The following is an 18213-nucleotide window of genomic DNA, read 5'->3' on the forward strand; positions in this document are numbered from 1 at the left end:
TGTGGTTTCCTAATGTGCCACCTGTATTACAGTATTATGATCATGGTTATCAGTACAATTTAAGGTTACAAATGTGTTTAATAGTCCAGTAGATCAGTATAGTAATATTATATTACTGAAAGAATATACATACATGTTTGTAAATAATATCAGAAATATTTTTTTTTTTATATTAATAATGAAATAATAGTTCAAAGCCCCAACAATAATGACAGGACATGAACATAAGACAAAACATGGTTTTTAATATTTTAATATAACTTGAAGATGATAACAGGATTATAAAGAAAGAACAGCATCTTAGTGACTCAGAATAACGAACCGAACATTCAGTAAATGTGTGTCATATGTCACAGTCCACACTAAAGTGATGGCCATCTAAAAATGCCCTTGCTATGCCACTTCAGTGTCAGCTCACAAACTGTCTTGCCATCTGGACTCTTTAAAAGCAAATCTTATTGTTAACTAATTCCAGCCTGTAGTCAAAGCCATCAGTTAGTTTGACTGCCATCTGGTTAATTTGTGAATAAAACACACGCAATTTTTGCATGCATTTTAATGAATCGTATAAAAGAGGTTTGCTCAAGGTGAATGAGAGGAAATCTCATTCGTTCTTCCTGTCTGTAACTCTTTCATCAGATTACAATTATTACAGTTTATTCAACTGGATTTAATTGAGCATCTAAAACAAAATGAGAAATCTAACCAGCTTATTAAACTGGCCTCCATTAAGATAGCGTTGTAATTATCAACAGAAATAATAAATGCATTCATGCATGTCTGTGATATTGTGATGGGAGTTTTCTCATAAGCTGAAGGGTAGATGGGTCATTTCCACTATGCAGTACACTTTTATGTTCACAAAATATATAATTTTAACACATTCTGACCTAAATTATGTTCCAGGGACACCAAAATATGCTTTAAGTTCTTTAAATTTTAAATTATTTTCAACAAAAACAGTACATTTTGATATATATTTTTTAATTCATGTCCATTCCATTTTACAGTAAAAATGCTTGGCAAAAAATTCCATGTTTTTTTTTTTTTTTTTTTTTAATTTATTTATGTATTTACTTATTTATTTTATTTCATGCAAAATATTGTGGGGGACACAAAAGCAGACAGAAATGTCAAAAATTTTACAACCATCTCCAGTCCCCCCCATCCAAGCTTTTTTTTTTTTTTTTTTTTTTTTTTTTTTTTTTTTTTTTTTTGGAAGTAAGCTGAATTTTGAATATCACTGGCTATTGGAATGTGGTTAAAATACAATAAATAAACAAACAAACAAATACATAAAATTGTTTTCAGAAACACTGTCTTAAAGTACACAACATGTACATTTATAGAGCTGAAAAGGTATTGAATAGGAATGAGCAAATGTTTGTGTGTGTGCGTCTGTACCTACCTACCATATTTTGGGGACAAATTCTTACCCAGAAGTGAGCTAAACCTGACAAAATCTCCAAAAATATTCCCTTATTTGTAAAACTGGTATAAAAAGAAAGTAAAATTGTAAAAATGCAGAAAGTTTTCTGTAAGTGGTAGGTTTAGGTGTAAGGTTGGTGTAGGGCGATATAATATACCGTTTGTACATTATAAAACCATTACACCTATGGAATGTCCCAATTTAGATAGCTAAGTAAACATCTGTTTGTGTGTGTGTGTGTGTGTGTGTATTTTGTGTGTGTTGAGGAGGACGGCATGCAGAATGAACTGAAGACTGGGTCACACAGACAAACACATTCAGACACACGGTCAACCAATGATTATGAACTCTTTTCAGAAATGCCAGCTTGAAAAAATGAATGCAAGCACATGTGGCACTGAGGTTTAGAATTTTTGTGCTTACTTTCTGGTGGGACTCTGTCTTTATGAGGGCATCCAGACAGACTGCGATGGTGCGGGTACAAACCTGTCACATGACCTGTGCCGTCACAACCAGGCGTTGGACACCGGCTCTCCTTTTTCCCTGACCGTGAGGAATCTGAACACACAAACAAACACACAAATAGAACTGATCACTAATTAATTTGTTTATAGATAAATATGCAAGTGATCTGATAGACTTTGGTCCTCATTGCAGCTTATTCTGTCCAAGAACAAAATAACACTGACCGACGGGCAAAGCAGCAAAGCTGAGGATGAATAAACCTAAAATCACTTATATGATAATGATAGACTGATATTTTTATTAGTGCAAATGGACTATATAGTATTTATGAAGTATTTATTTTCGATCTTCCAAAAATACTAGGCATGTAAAATGTTTGATCAGAATATATTTGAGGATTGTTTACTCAGTTGTTTCCTTGATATGCCGTGTGCCTCAAGATTTAATTCCATAAACCTAGAAATGATTTGATCCTGGTATTCCCAGGGCATTTGGAACTTTGATATTTGTAATATCTGATATTTGATATTTAACTTTGATATAAAGTTCAAACTTTAATGTCTACTAAATTGAATGGAGTATTAATATAGAATTTACTATAAAAAAAATATATATATATATTACATGTTTATATATATATATACTTATATATATATATATATATATATATATATAAGTTTATTTATATGGCACATTTTGTACACAATGGTAATTCAAAGTGCTTTAAATAAAAGAAAGTAAAATAATAATGAAACAAAAATAACAATAACAAGAATATAACAAGCAATTTAAAAACGTTAAAAATTATTTACTTATTTAAAATTAATTTAAAACAGTTAGAAAATGATTTTACATAAAAAAATATAGTGCAATCAGTTTGGACATTGCATGGTGCTCATTCAATAATGGATTTTGGGTCTAGATTTAAATGCGACTAGTGTTTTAGCACATCTGATCTCTTCTCGAAGATGATTCCAGCTGTGGGCGGCATAGTAAATAAAGGCGGACTCCCCTTGTTTTGTGTGATCCCTTGGTATTTCTAACTGACTCGATCCTAGAGATCTGAGTGCTATGTTAGGTTTATATTCAGTGAGCATATCTGAAATATATTTTGGTCCTAGGTCATTTAGTGACTTACATACGAGTAAAAGTACTTTAAAATCAATCCTAAATATAACTGGAAGCCAGTGTAAGGACCTGAGGACTGGTGTGATATGCTCAGATGTTCTGGTTCTAGTCAGAATCCTGGCAGCAGCGTTCTGGATGAGCTGCAGCTGTCTAATGGTCTTTTTGGGAAGGCCAGTGAGGATCCCATTACAATAGTCCACCCTGCTGGTGATAAAGGCATGAACTAGTTTCCAAGTCTTGACAGGAAACAAAACATCTAATTCTTGCAATGTTTTTCAAATGATAGTATGCTGATTTAGTTACTGCTTTGACATGACTACTGAAACCAAGGTCTGTCTCCAGAATCACACCAAGATTCCTGACTTGATTTTTAGTTGTGTGACCCCTAGAGTTAAGGTATGCATTCACCTTGAACACTTCATCTTTGTTTCCAAATGCAATGACTTCAGTTTTTTCCTTATTTAACTGAAGAAAGTTCTGGCACATCCAACTTTTAATTTCATCAGTGCATTGGCAGAGTGAGTCAATGGGGCTGTAGTCATTTGGTGATAAGGCTAGGTAAATCTGGGTATCATCAGCAAAGTTGTGATAGGCAATTTGGTTCTTTCTCATTATTTGAATTAGTGGGAGCATATACAGGCTAAACAAGAGCGGTGCAAGAATTGAGCCTTGTGGGACTCCGCATGTCATGAGCCCCTTTCACACTGCACGTCGGACCCGCAATATTTCCGGATCATTGCCGGGTCGCCTTCTGTGTGAAAGCAACCACGTCCCGGAATTGATTACCGAATTAAACACGGGTCGGGGACCTAGTAACATTGGGGGGTTCGACCCGGGATGAGCGCTGTGTGAACAAAAGCCAGATCTAATTCCGTGTCGAAGTGATGACGCGCGCGACTCTTTTACCGGCTGTTTTGAAGGAAGATCAACATTCGCGACGAAAACATATGTGCAAACTGTAATGAAGCAGAGATCAGTTAGTTCCTCACTTTCCGCGCTGACGCCGAGATCGTTTCTTGCTTCAGTGAAAGTATAACGTGCCTAGCGTTGTCAACTCGTACATTACACGTCACGCGCTGATGTCACGTGTCGTTACGGGATCTTCAAGGGTTGTGTTTGAAAGCACGCACATATACCGGGTCATCACTGGCAGTGTGAAAGTGCCAAATCTAGCGACCAGGGAACAATTGCAGGAACACTTTGCCCCTGTATTTGCCGGAATGGCAGTGTGAAAGGGGCTATGGACGTCCACTTAGACTTATGCTCTCCTAGACTCACATAATAGCCTCTCCCTTCTAAGTATGACCTGAACCATTTGAGTACCATCCCACTGAGATCTAGTAATACCAGCACTGATATTTTGCCAGAGTCACAATTTAAGCGAATATCACTTATTATCCTAATGAGTGCTGTCTCTGTGTTGTGATGTGGTCGAAAACCAGATTGAAAATGGTCCAGGTATCCATTTGAGTTTAAGTATTTGTTCAGCTGATTAAAAACTACCTTTTCTATAATTTTGCCTAAAAGGAAGATTAGTTATTGGTCTAAAATTGCTCAAAATGGTGTTATCAAGATTGCTCTTTTTCAGGAGGGGCTTAACAACTGCAGTTTTTAAGGTGTTTGGAAATGTCCCAGAAAGAAGTGAGACGTTCACCTCTTCTAAAAGATTTGCTTCTAAGCAGTTAAGCACAATTTTGAAAAAAGATGTGGGAAGTGTGTCAAGACAGCAGGTTGATGATTTTAGGTGCTGCACTATGTCTTCCAGAATTTTCCTATCAATTGCTTCAAAAGTAGACATAGTATCTTTTTGATATTGTGGCCGAATCTGTCTGACCTCTGCATTACTTGAGGATGTGCTAATCGCCTTCCTGATATTGATGATCTTCTCAGAAAAGAAGGAAGCAAACTCATTGCATTTGCTGTCTGAGAGCATCTCACAGGGAATCTGACTTGTGGGGTTTGTCAGTCTCTCAACAGTGGCAAAAAGAGTACAAGTGTTATTTAAGTTACTGTTTATAAGGTTTGAGAATAAATTCTGTCTAACTGTAGCTAGTTTCACATTAAAAGCATGAAGGCTGTCTTTATAGATGCTACATCCGCTCTTCTTTTCTGCATTGTCTTTTCATAGTCTGAACCGCTGTTGATCTTCTCCAAACTGATTTCTGTCTGTTTTCTTACTGACTATTTTTGGAGCAATATCATCAATAACATTCTTAACTTTTGAGTTAAAGGAATCAAGAAGAATATCAACAGAGTCTGCAGAAATTCTTGGTGTTAAAAGATATAGCCTCCATAAACAGTACCCTATCAAGATAAATAAATTACATTTTAAAGTATTAATGAATTCATTATGAATTTGAATTGTAGTGTAATTTTGACCTTTTGTCCTTGTTAGTGTAAGTGTAATTTGTACAAGCAGTGTCTGTCCTGAACCTTGATCTGTATATTCAATGCAAAGCACATCTCTTCCAAATAGCTATCAAGAGCCATTGGCTATGTTTCAAATAGAGAGAGCACAGGACAGTGAGTGAGTGAGTGAGTATGCTACTGTTACCACCTGATTAAAATTTTAAGGATGGAGTAACTTGGGAACGGGCATCATGTTTCCTCCTTTCTCAAAGTTCGAAAGCTCGAAACAGACAGAAATAGCATGAGATCATATGAAAGATGTGGGCTCATTTTTGGTGAAATTGAAAATAGAATGCCAAAGTGCACACACACACAGAGCAGTGGGAAGCCATTTATGCTGCGGCACCCAGGGAGCAGTTGGGGGTTCAGTGCCTTGCTCAAGGGCACCTCAGTCATGGTATTGCCAGCCCGAGACTCAAACCCACAACCTTAGGGTTAGGAGTCAAACTCTCTAACCACTAGGCCACAACTTCCCTACTTCCTTAAAACAATAACTACTAAAGTTTTGCAACTGGTAACAAAGACACATATATCTTGGTACATATCATGAAATGTCCAGGTCAGATTCCAATGATCTTTATAATGGTGAATTCAGTAGTTTGGTGCTGTTTTACACATTAAGAAATAAATATGTGTTTTTGGGAAGAGTCATCTGAATGGTGTGCATAGAGTGTTTTAATTATATGGTGCGGGTCATATCAGAATTTGCATTGTCTACAATAGAGTAGGTGAATGTTAACAGAGTAATATATATGAATACACAATTCATAAAACTGTATACAAAAATCCCCATCTAGCAAAATACTGAAGTGAAAACATAATTATGTAAAATGTCAAAAAAGTTGTGCCTTTATGTACATTATTACAAACTGCACTTTTTATATTAGGTGTGATAAAAAAAATAGTCATGAAAGTGTCTCTCTTCTAGTATTTTATAACTTTATTTCATTTATATTGTATAATATAAAAATCAGTTTAGAAGTATTTAAAAAAATATATTTACTATTAAGATTTTAAGTACACAAAAAAGTAGAACACTTCAAGATTCTAAACATCTAATAAAGCCTGAATCCTCTATTTCGCAGCCATTCCAAAAAGAGAGAAAACAAGCAAGAGAGAAAGCGCAGCCGAGATGAGTAGAATACATATTAGAAAGTGCTGGTTATTGATTGTGGCTTCGGACAAGCCATGCTTTGCATAGCAAATGGCCCCCATTACCATAGCGTCTGTGGATAATTAATGTGCAGTCAGTGGTCCTGTCGTTTGTTATCGGTCATACTGATACTGTTCAATTTCCATCTCCGCCTCATGCCTACTTTAAGGAAGAGCTCCTTCCATAACTGTCAGGCCTTCACACTTTTATAAATCATAATGCCCCCTGGTTAGGCAGCGTCTGCCACTATCTCCGCCGCGGCAAGATGTTATCACGGTGTAATGACTGAGCGTCCCTCATTATTCTGCCATTAGAGAAATAGTGTCCGCCATGCATGCAGGCCAAACGTCCTTTCATGCGTACTGTCAGCCCTTCCTCATCTGGAGAACAGTGGATGAAAATTCTCATGGGTTTTTTGAGGGTTTGTTCACCCAAAAATGGCACTTCTGACATCCTTGGCCTCGTCACCATTTTTTGAAGGTCTTGTTATCAACAGCATTTGTACTCTTTCATAGAATTTATTATTATTATTATTTTTAAAAAACGTCCTGCTTCATATTCAATAAGTACTTTATTTCATTTGTTACTGTTTTACTGGGTCAGATATGAAAGATGCTGTACATAATTGTTATCATTTTTTTATGTACTAAAGCATAGAGACACCAAAATATGTTTTAAAATATTTAGGAAACATGCTCAGATCACATACTTGTTTCTCTGAGAACTGAGAATCAATAATGCCACAGCAAGTTATTCTACTTTGAAATTTGTGTTCTGGGTCGGAATGTCTGTTTTTGTTTTGGTTAGTGTGACTCCACCCACTGCCATTTTACCCAATAGTATTTCAACTCCTGGGGATGCCAGTTGTTGAAGAAAAGAGTGTATTGCAGCCATGGAGGCCAACAATTGAACTGGGTCAGAGACTGCAGATTCTAGCTGACATAAAATGCCCTGAAATCCATTGTAAAAGTTCTAGAAGAAACAACTCTCTCTCTCTCCCTTTTACAGGGAATTATGTCATATATATATTACCAAAAACTGCTTTGAACAATTCTCTTTAATAAATTATTATCATTTACTGATTTGCCACCACCTACTTTAGTCTAAATGTATCTTCTTTTTTTCAGTCATATTTATTTAAAATTGTACTGTATATTTTGTTGAATAAATATGGTAAAAAAAAGTATTTTTAAGTATTTTTAAGAAAGTTAATTTCAGCTTCCTATTGTTTTTATTTGTTTGCTTATTTAAACCAAAGGAAAATTCCTACACATAAAATTTACATCTGCAATGATGTTTTATTATTTTATCTAGGCATTTCTCAGGCGGTAATTATGGATTTTTCAGCTTAATTTGAGAAGTGCTGTTTTAGTCTTGGTCATGTCATGATTCTGCCCTCGTGTCCTTTTTTCCTAGTCTCGAGGCATGATCATGACAGACCCGTGTTTTGTGTACAAGCACATGGCCTTGTCTTTGTCCAGTAGATGTTGTCCAGTGTCCTGTGATTTCTCCTGTCATGTCCTCTGATGTTGTCAGTTGTCCAGAGACCACTCCCCACCCTACACCACCCAGACCTGCCCCGGATCCCTCGTCGTCAGCCTTCGTCCCGTCCTCCTAAAACTGGAAGCCGCTCCTTAAGGGAGGGGTTCTGTCATGATTCTGCTCTCGTGTCCTTGATTTTTTTCCTAGTCTTGAGGAAGGATCATGACAGACCCGTGTTTTGTGTACAAGCACATGGCCTTGTCTTTGGGCCATGTGATTGTGTTGTCTCGTTCCCTTGCCCCGCCCCCCTTGTTATCCTAGTTTTGTCGCTATTGCCTTACCTGTGTGTCTTGATTAGTCTTATTTATATCCCTTAGTGTGCTCTGTCTTGTGCGGTTCATTGTTTCTTCATGTTTCCTTGTGAGAGATTGTTATATTGTCACCCATTGAAGATACGTTGTCTAGCTTGTGAATGTTTATCTGTAGTTAGTGTTCTTGTGTTTAGAGTCTTTTTGTCAACTGTTAGTTCCTAGTCTTGTTAGATCATCTTGTCTTTGCCCTAGTCATTGTTTTCCCCCTCGTGGGTTTTGTTTTCCCCTTTTTGTCTGTAATAAACCCTCTATGTAGTGATTCCTGTCTGCGCTTGAGTTCGTCCTTACCCTCCACATAACAGGTCAACCTGCCTTGGTGTTGTCTTTTGGTTTCAAACATTCAAAGCCTTCGCCTTGTCTTAGTCTACTGGTCACTTATGTAACCTCCGTTTCCTGGAATGAGTGTTGCGCTAATTAGCCTATGGGTAAACTCCTCATAGCACGACAGCCTACACAGTGCAACTTCCCTGCGGAGGCAGATTCAATCTCCAAACTCCCCTCAGAAACTTAATTCTCTTGTCATTTCTGCTGATTGACTGGCCAGCCTTGAGAGAATGATTCGCCGTGATAGCTGCGACATATACTTTGAGAGTGGAAGGGGTGTGCCAACAGCTCCAGCATAAAAGTTAGCACGTAAGACAAGTCACAAGAGGACGAGTCTTCATTCTGTGCTGCACACCAGTCAGAAAAGACAGCCCATATAAGGGCATAGAGACTACTTGTAAACACAGCTCTAGCCTCCAAAATGGTATCAGCTACACTCGGGGGAGCTGCAAAGACTCCTGTCAAAAGGCCAAACATGAAGACTCCACAGCTCTGGCCAGCAGGTGCAAAATCATGCCCCTCACCTGCAAGAGGAGGTAATTCCTCTATGGTATCAGCCAGGGGGCTACCGATAACAGATGAATCAACTTTGGGGACTATGTCTGATTCCTCCAAAGTGGACTGAACATCTGTCTTTCCTGAAGCATCTGATGACCCAAGGATGCATGGCAACCATGGAAGGCATACAGGTGAGCACTGGGCCATTCATGGGCTAGGTCATCTTGATGCTTCGAAAAATAAATTGGGAAGTGAAAGTTGACTTCTGAGGAAAAGAGGTCCACATCTGCCCTCACAAAGACCAGACCAGACCAGACCAGACCTTTTGATCCATTTGGGGATGTAATCTCCATTCTCCTGGAGCTAAATTGCTCCTAGACATCATGTACTGTATGCTTCCTTTTGTTCAGTCTGCCAAGCACATGAACTGCTCTTAGTGAGACCCAGACCCAGTGCTCCCTGTTGGGAACAAGGAAGTATCGGCTGAAGAAGCCTTACTGATCCAAATTTGTCTAGTGGCAGTTCACCACATGGGGGCAGGGAACTGACATTCATAGTAATCTTCGAGGGAGTTCTGGCTTAAGCAAGAACTGACCCTCTCCTCTTCCTCTCTGCATTTTGAACAGGAAGGCAGGATGAGGGTCAGGGTCCAACATCACTCTGGAGGAGGGAACTTGGGAATGGGTAGCATTTCACTGTCCTGGAGCATTGCTGAAGCCCAGGCTCAGACTTAGACTGGGGCTGAGTTGGCTCCGGCTTGGCATGCTACTGAGCAACTTGTAACACACTGGAGTGCTTTGTCAGGAAGTGAAATATTGCCTGTGATGACTTTGCCACTGTAAACCACTGGGCAAACCCTTCCACAGTAGGGCCAAACAGTCCTTTTTGGAGAGACTGGCAAGTCTAGGAAGGCTACCTTGTCAGCATCCCTGATCTCCATTAGGCCAAAGGTTGGCCATGGGCTTACTGATCGCCTGCGCAGTGGCCTTATTAGTCCTCAGAGTCAAGTCAGTTGCAATATGCAGCTTTTTGAAGGTGTTAGAACTCTGGCTGGACTTGTTCATTAAGTGCTGAGCCAGCCTGGCCAGTCATTGAATAAGCCCTGTTCGCTAGGATTGCAGGGCTTAGATGGATGTGCATGTGAGGTATTAACATGCACTGAGTAGGGGGCACATCAAGTCCGCCTTCATGGAAGAAAGCGATCTGCGAGCAGATAAAGACTGAAACTCATGTTCTCACAGTTAGAGTTGCTGCCCAGACAGACAAAGCACTCACCATGCACATATACATTGTGCAGGTAACCTCAGGGAGCCACACTCATGGTGTGAAATTAGCAAAAATGCAACAGTGGAAATTTGCTCATAAAATATGTTCTTTTTAAAAGCTGGATGGTCACAAGGAAAGGTGTTGAGCTTCTTCCACTGCCGGTGGCTTTTTCTCATGGCGATAAGCAGAAGGCTGAGCTTATGTCCTCTCTTCACTTCAGTTTCTTGCTTGCATAGTCAACGAGGAGATGATCTTCATCATTAAATAAGAAAATTTTGACATAATGACGATCAGAGCTGACTTATATAGCAGTCAGCTCTGCCTTTTTTTTAGCTGATTGAAACGCCATTGTTTTGTGCGGCTACATGAATGTGATCAAATCAGGCTTCATTATCAGAGAAAACAGGAGTTTCCCCATATTGTGTTTAAATGCAACCATTCGTAAGAGAACTACATATAGAGACCATCACTGTCATCCTTTTGAATCAGAATTGTTATAATTAGTATAAATTCTTAATTATTATAAATTAACAATGAATTAACAATTTTCAATTGTATGCATTATGTTTATGAATAATTATCTTTGAAAACTGTTCTTTTATGCTTGTAAGTGTAACAAGTCTGGGTAACGTTTTCACTGTTTTAGGGAAAAAATAATCTGTCAATCTAGTTCATCTGTCCTTGGAGAAAAATAAATTAACCAGAAATCTCTCTGAAACCTCCTCTGAATATGCACCACTGACTCATTTCCCAGTATGTTTCTCCAGCGACAGAGCTATATTTCCTAGTAGTGCTCCTTTGCTGGGTTTATAAATAGGCAGCGGCAGACTGTGTCCCTAGGATAAGATTTCCTGTTCTCCCGGTCGTGTATATTGCCATTACTTATGCCTGACAAGCTTAGCCTGTGATGTGGCCATGCTAGCCTGTTTAAACAACATTAAGCCACTGCTGTTTGCACTGCAGGCATGGAGATGTTTGAAATAGCTTGTCCCAGGGTCAGAACGGGACCCCTCTCAGAGCAAAGGAACACAGAAGAGCACTGAACCTTTTCCACTTAAACTGACCTACTGTATCTACTCTGGGAATGGGACAGGAGTAGGGTGATATCTTTTTATTACTGAAGTAGTATATCACCCTAAAATGAAAAACATATTCAATGTCTTCTGAAGTCATATGATAACTTGTGTGAACAACAGTCTGAAAAACAGGTTGTTATAAACTGAAAATGTTGCCATTTTCTATATCTCTTAATTCTCATTTGGAAATAAATTACTTAGTGTATTTATGGTCATTTTGGAGTGTGTATGGGACAGTGCAGTGAATTGGACCAGAAAACAAAAGGGATAATGCAAGTGGAAACTGGTAGCATGTGGTATAAACCTGATGTAAATAAGAGATTCATTCTACAGTATAGACACCGTTGCTTTTAAAGGTGGTTTTGACAAGAGTGCTGTGGTAAATGAACTCACACTGAAATGATTGACAGCTTCAGTGATTTATAAAGGGAGCATTCTGTTTATAACACTTTGATAATTAATGTAAACATTTTATTTAATATACTACTAGCTACACAAAGATTTTTGTTTGTATTTAAATATGAGACTGACCAATAGCAATGGACAGGACAGAAAATTCTGATACTGTGTCTGATTTTACTGCTATTGAAATGGTATACGGGTTAGGTTAGGGACAAGTTTGTTGGTATGGTTAGGATTAGATTTAGGGGTAGGTTTATGGTTAGCCCACTTAAACTAAGCTGGGTTGAGCTGATCAGTACCTGGATGGGAGACATCCTGGGGAAAACTAGGTTGCTGCTGGAAGAGGTGTTAATGAGACCAGCAGGGGTTGCTCACCCATTGGTCTGTGTGCGTCCTAATGCCCCATTATAGTGATGGGGACACTATACTGTCAAAAAGCACTTTCCTTCTGATGAGACGTTAATCTGAGGTCCTGACTCTCTGTGGTCTTTAATCTCAGGATGCCTTTCGAATAGGGTAGAGGAGTGACCTCAGTATCCTGGCCAAATTTGCCCATTGCCCTCTAACCATCATGGCCTCCTAATCATCCCCATACACTGATTGGCTTCATCACTCTGTCTTCTCTCCACCAATAAGCTGATGAAGACTGATGAATTCATAAATAATTGCATGGGTGATTCAGTTGACAGAAATATGGAACAAACACACAGGCCTATGATAACTGCTGAAATGTTTGCGGGGCAAATCGGAGGTCAGTCTGAGAACTCATGGTACTCACAGTGTGTACAGCTGTACACCTGCAGGTTCCACAGACTCAGATGGTTGTCATGGTAATAAACACTGTAAACAGCAACCGTTCATGTGTCAGCACTTAATGCGCAACTCCTATATGTATTTTAGGGGGCCCCGCGGTCGCCTACCTTTGCCTAATGGGCAAGTCCGCCCTGATTGTAGTTAAAGACATGTAATATAAGGTTTTTTTGAGAGAGAAGGCAAATGCAAAAATATGCATGGAAAAATACAGAGATATAAATTTGCAGCCTTAATAAAGCAGAATAATGAAGGCATGTTGTCCCCAAATTCGCAAGACAAATCATTTCAAGAGCTAGTTGTGTGTTATGTAATATAAGATTACCTTTAAGGTAGTAGTGCTTCTTCAGGCCATCGTGGTGCATACGTCTCTTCCGCTCCTCTGTATAGCTGTGCCTCAAACCATGCTCATGCAAATGCAGTCTATCTCTCCTGACTGCTTCTGAAGCCATTTTTTCCCGCAAAGCTTTGGTCCGCTCCATTTCCAGTGCTATGGCCTTCTCCAGCAGTGACAGGTTGCCTTTGGTCATGTCAAAAACATCCTCTGAGCGGTCCGACGTGACGGAGGTGGTGTCTTCATCACAGTCCTGGAAGCTCTTGTGCTCTGTGGCACAGCTGGAGAAAGTTTTGGAGCATGGACTGAGCTGCTCCTCAAGCTTCATCAGGTTGACCATATCAGAGTAATTCCGCTCAAGGACATGGGACTCCTCGGGACTCTGACGCTGATGATGCTGTTGGGCTTCTTGATAAAGCTGTTGAGCCTCCTGGTAGGAATGCATATAATTAACTGACAAAACTTTAACTGACAATAAGATTTTTGTAGATTACTACTACTCTATCTGTTAAACAGTTAAAAAGTAACTACAGGCCACTTACACACTGCAGATAAATTTGGTTGTCAATTTTTAGTGCTGTAAGAATGATCTACACAGAAGTGGCAATAGAATTCCATAACTGTATTAGTGGAACCCAAAAATCAGAAACTCAGAGTTCCCAGTGGAAAAAGTGGAAACTGGAACACCTTCTCAAGTCAGAAACTCTGAATGAAACACAAGTAATATATTGTTTATTAGCACTTCTGTTTGTCTCAATAAAACCAGCAAAGTACTATGCAATCACTATTCATAATAACACGTTATTTCAATACGTCGGTGCAAAAGACAGCTTTTTATGTGTTCACAAAATGACTGGTATTGCTTTCAGTTGGACTTGACCATCTTGTGTACAGGAATGCAGTCAACTCTTGTGTGACGTCATTCCTAAATCCGATTTCCAAATTCTGGGGTAAATCGAAAGCAGTAAATTAAGGTAGTGGCAACCGCATTTACAAAAACTCCACACAATATGTACAGATCCAAACAGACTAACTAGTAAATACTACATGTATTTAAACAAGCATCAGAGATGTGACTCTGTTCTGTATGTGCATCGCAAAAAATAACAGAGAAAGAGATATGAGCCTTGACTCATTCATGTTGCCAGATCTTCTTACAAAAATAAGCAAATGAGAACAAGCCCATAATAAACCTAAATAAATGTACATGCTTTATATTGGAAATAAGCCCAGAAAAGTGAAATCCACACTTTCCCAGTTTAACAACACCATAGACTTGATTGCTTTATGAGCCATGATGCAGACATGGTTTTATGTTTACGCGGCGCGATATGCAACGCAATGTGTAACAACACAGTGTATTTAATTATAATCAGTAATTATGTTTCCACTGGATGCAACAAATGCCTCGTTGGTAATGGGTTTTATTGGTTTTGTTTTGTCTTGCTGGGAGACGGCATCACAGTATGGTAAGGGGCGTGAAGTGCACTCAAATTCTTGAATTGATTTTGATTGACAATCCTCATAAGGCTGCAGTTCTCTCGGTTGGTTGTGCATCTTTTTCTTCCACAATTTTTCCTTCCACTCAAATTTCTGTTAACATGCTTGGATACAGCACTCTGTGAATAGCCAGCTTCTTTAGCAATGAATGTTTGTGGCTCACCCTCCTTGTGAAGGGTGGAAATGATTGTCAACTGTCAGATTGTCACCAGTCTTCCCCATGATTGTGTGAACCAAACTGAGAGACCATTTAAAAGGCTCAGGAAACATTTGCATGTGTTTTGAGTTGATTAGCTGATTGGCATGTAACCATATTCTAATTTGTTGAGTGAATTGGTGTTTTTTTTTTTTTTTTTATGTGAGCCAAAATCATCACAATTAAAAGAACCAAAGACTTAAACTAATTCAGTCTGTGTGCACCGAGAAGCACTGTATGTATATATACAAAGACTAACTCATGTTGATGATCTCTGCTGGATAAAGCTATTCATTCTTTTTTCTGAGTAAATCCAAAACTCAAATCCTAATGTAATCCTCAGCGCATCTTCTTGGGATGAATTATGTCTTATTCCTCTCAGCACAAAGCAAACAGTAAAATAAAAAAAAATAAAAAACTTGAAGAACAGCCTTGCTGTTTTGTTTTCGGTGGTATGGGCATTTAAAGGGCACAAGCTTCATGTGACACATTTTAATATCTAAAGCGCGTTCAGCGAGTTGACATGGTTGCATTAGATATAATGAAGGGACACGTGAAAGACGGACATCGCTTTGTTTTCATATGGCTAATTTTATTACATAATATTTGTTTGCTTAGTTTAAAAGTAGACATGTCAAGCTTTCTATAGATATATCTATTCATTTAGTATTAGAGTTACAGTTCATTTTAATGACACATTTCTAAATGAAGATCACTGCAGACCAAGGCTGCAGATAGCACGTGTGTTTTCTGTATTTTATAAATGCACAAAGTTTTGTTGTTATAATGTGTGTATACAAATAAAAGTACACCCTTTACAGATTTGATTGATGTATTGCTCTTATCTGTACGATCAAAACTGCAAGTGTAATTTAAGTTATTTTTGTGGTTCTCAGGAGAAGATGCCTCAACACGCGTATATGCGTAAATCGACTCCAGAGGGTTAATGTTATTGACATAACCTACGTTCAGGGACGGACTGGGAGTAAAAACAGCTCTGGATTTTCTCCCAAATAAGCCCAATACCACAACAGAAAGTCACTAATATCTCACAATATTACAGCAATCCTATTGCATTTATAGCAAATATCATCACAAAACCCATGGTGACCATGCTGACAAACACAATGGAAACATATCAACATTTAACCATTAAAACCATTTAATAATGGTTTCCTGTAGTGTTTTTTTGGGACATATTACATTAGAATTTAGTCACTTTAACAAAAGCCATGCATAGGAGACCAATTAACAGTAGAGACCAACAGGCGCCATTACAGTTTCCATTAAAACCAATAACATTTTCATTATAACCAGTAAAACCAATAAATTTGTGTGATGCCTATTTTCTTTTTTCAACAAATGATTGAAATAAATGTATTATTGTATGGCCTAAAATACTTGAAATCTACATAAAAAGAGCAGAATGCAAAATATTTATGACAATGATAAACATAAACCTAGAATCTAGAAACCTGAAACAATAGAATTCTTTAATTTGAGTATTCAAATGTCTCTCTCTGCGTGTGTGTGTGTGTGTCATGTTAATCAGACTAATCTGATTAGCTTCTGGGGATAAAATAAATGTGTTTTGGTGGGATTCCCCTAGTAATATTATCATTTTCAGGGGCTAAATATCACAATATTGAGGTAGTTTTTCAACCCGCGGACATGAAAAACAACCCCCGGCAACAGTGATAAAGTCATGTGGATAATTCCGCAGGAAAACTGAGGACTTGGCAACACTGTTTCTTATCAGCAAAAATATATTGCATTAGCGCCCCATTTTGTCGGCCATCTACATTACTTAATCTGACACTTTTTCTTTAATGATGAACCAGCCAGGCTGACGAACATTGCCAGAACATTCACCAAAGGTCTGGAAACATTAATTTTTAGCTGAGTTAATGTGCATTGGCTATTGTTTAAAAAAAAAAAAAAAAAAAAAGCTAAACATATCCCTACCTGCTGGTTATTGTTGAACCGCTCCGTTGGCTTGGTCTCACTTAGCTTGCGCGCCAAGTCAAAGCACTGGTTGCGAAGACACTCCAAACTGCTCAAACAAACTTCCTCATCACTCTTCTCTGCCATCTGGTTATTACTGGTGGGTTTACCACAGTTACCACTGACTCCATTACCCACAGATCCATTTCCGTTGATGTATCCACAGTCCGTTTTCTCGCTCCCATCGTCCTGAAAAGGCTTTTCGTGGAGGTTTTCTGAGAGTGTGACTCCGTGACCCTGTGCCAGGAGCTTTAGAGAGTCCACAGTCTCCCTTACCACATCACTGTTGACATCTAGACTCAGTTCACCTTTCCTTGAGCCCTCCTCATACTCATCTTCTTCATCCTCTTCATCTTCTTCTTCCTCATCCTCTTCTGCGCTGTTTGAAGAGTTGCTGTTCATCTCAGACTCAGTCATGGCCCGGTAAGCGGCATCCTCTGCAATCTTGCCCAGGTTAAGCAGAGATTTGGCCACCAGTTCATCGTAGTTGTCATATTCATTGTTGTTGTTGTTGTTGTCTTTTTCCATGGAGGGGCTTGTCCTGCTGGAACTGCAGTTCATATGGTCACTCTCTGTGAACAACAAACAAATGTTGTTATACCAGCTGTAGCAGCTAAACAGATAAGTCTTGGTTCAATTGTGTTGTCCAAAAAAAAGTTTCATTCCACACCTAATCACTTATTTCAACCATCTTTGCATCATGGCCATAATCACCTCATGGCTCCAATATATACATTTTCCATTGTTTCTACTTTAAAGCTGGTGTCCAGTGAGTTATGTGTTTACGAACATCTGAACTCAACAAACTGAACAAAAATGAACGAGAGAAGATTTCCACGTCAAAGAAGAAGAAGCCCTAGAGCCACACCTATTTATTACATCATCACAACAGACCAATGGGGTTCAAATGCATTTCCCAGCCAGAGCAAACTTTTCCAGACATTTTGCTTCGACAAGATACTTTAAATTCCTAAAGCGAACTCCAAACAAACTTCATTTTGGCCTGATTTTATTCAAAATAACATCACACCTGTTAATTCTTTGAATTCATTTAAAGTATATCTTTAGACATTATTTCCCTAAATAATTAGAAATGGCCAAACTGGCCCGCACAATGTTTTGTTTTCTTGATGCTGGTCTGTTTGTTGTTAGGATGACAAAAAGTTAGATTTTTAGGTTCTTCACTTGTCTATATCAAACTATTTGAGATGATCAATCAAATCAAGGTGAGTTTACTGTTTATAGAAGTCAGCGCAATGCTTCAGCTTTAACAGTAAAAGAGTATAAGTAGTACAACAAATGAAGCTACACAATTATTATCTGACAAACTGTTAAACTATAGAAATGTTAAACTATAATTAAGCTA

At 38.5% G+C, this 18213-nt stretch overlaps 1 protein-coding gene across 4 annotated transcripts in view; it reads right to left on the reverse strand.

Annotated features, from left to right (window-relative positions):
* The window catches only part of LOC128031376 (myelin transcription factor 1-like protein), a 149183-nt gene that overhangs the window by 49186 nt on the left and 81784 nt on the right, over positions 1-18213 (reverse strand). For all 4 annotated transcript variants that reach the window (XR_008188083.1, XM_052619593.1, XM_052619594.1 and 1 more), the window contains 3 exons: positions 16809-17419; positions 13139-13577; positions 1853-1987 (listed from right to left, as the gene is read on the reverse strand). Coding sequence is in view for 3 of the 4 variants with exons in the window: in XM_052619593.1 (XP_052475553.1) it covers positions 1853-1987; positions 13139-13577; positions 16809-17419 (1185 nt within the window). In the remaining variant the exon portion in view is untranslated. The remainder of the gene's footprint in view (positions 1-1852; positions 1988-13138; positions 13578-16808; positions 17420-18213) is intronic.

This window comes from Carassius gibelio, chromosome A17 (assembly GCF_023724105.1).
Source record: "Carassius gibelio isolate Cgi1373 ecotype wild population from Czech Republic chromosome A17, carGib1.2-hapl.c, whole genome shotgun sequence".
Lineage (NCBI taxonomy): Eukaryota > Metazoa > Chordata > Actinopteri > Cypriniformes > Cyprinidae > Carassius > Carassius gibelio.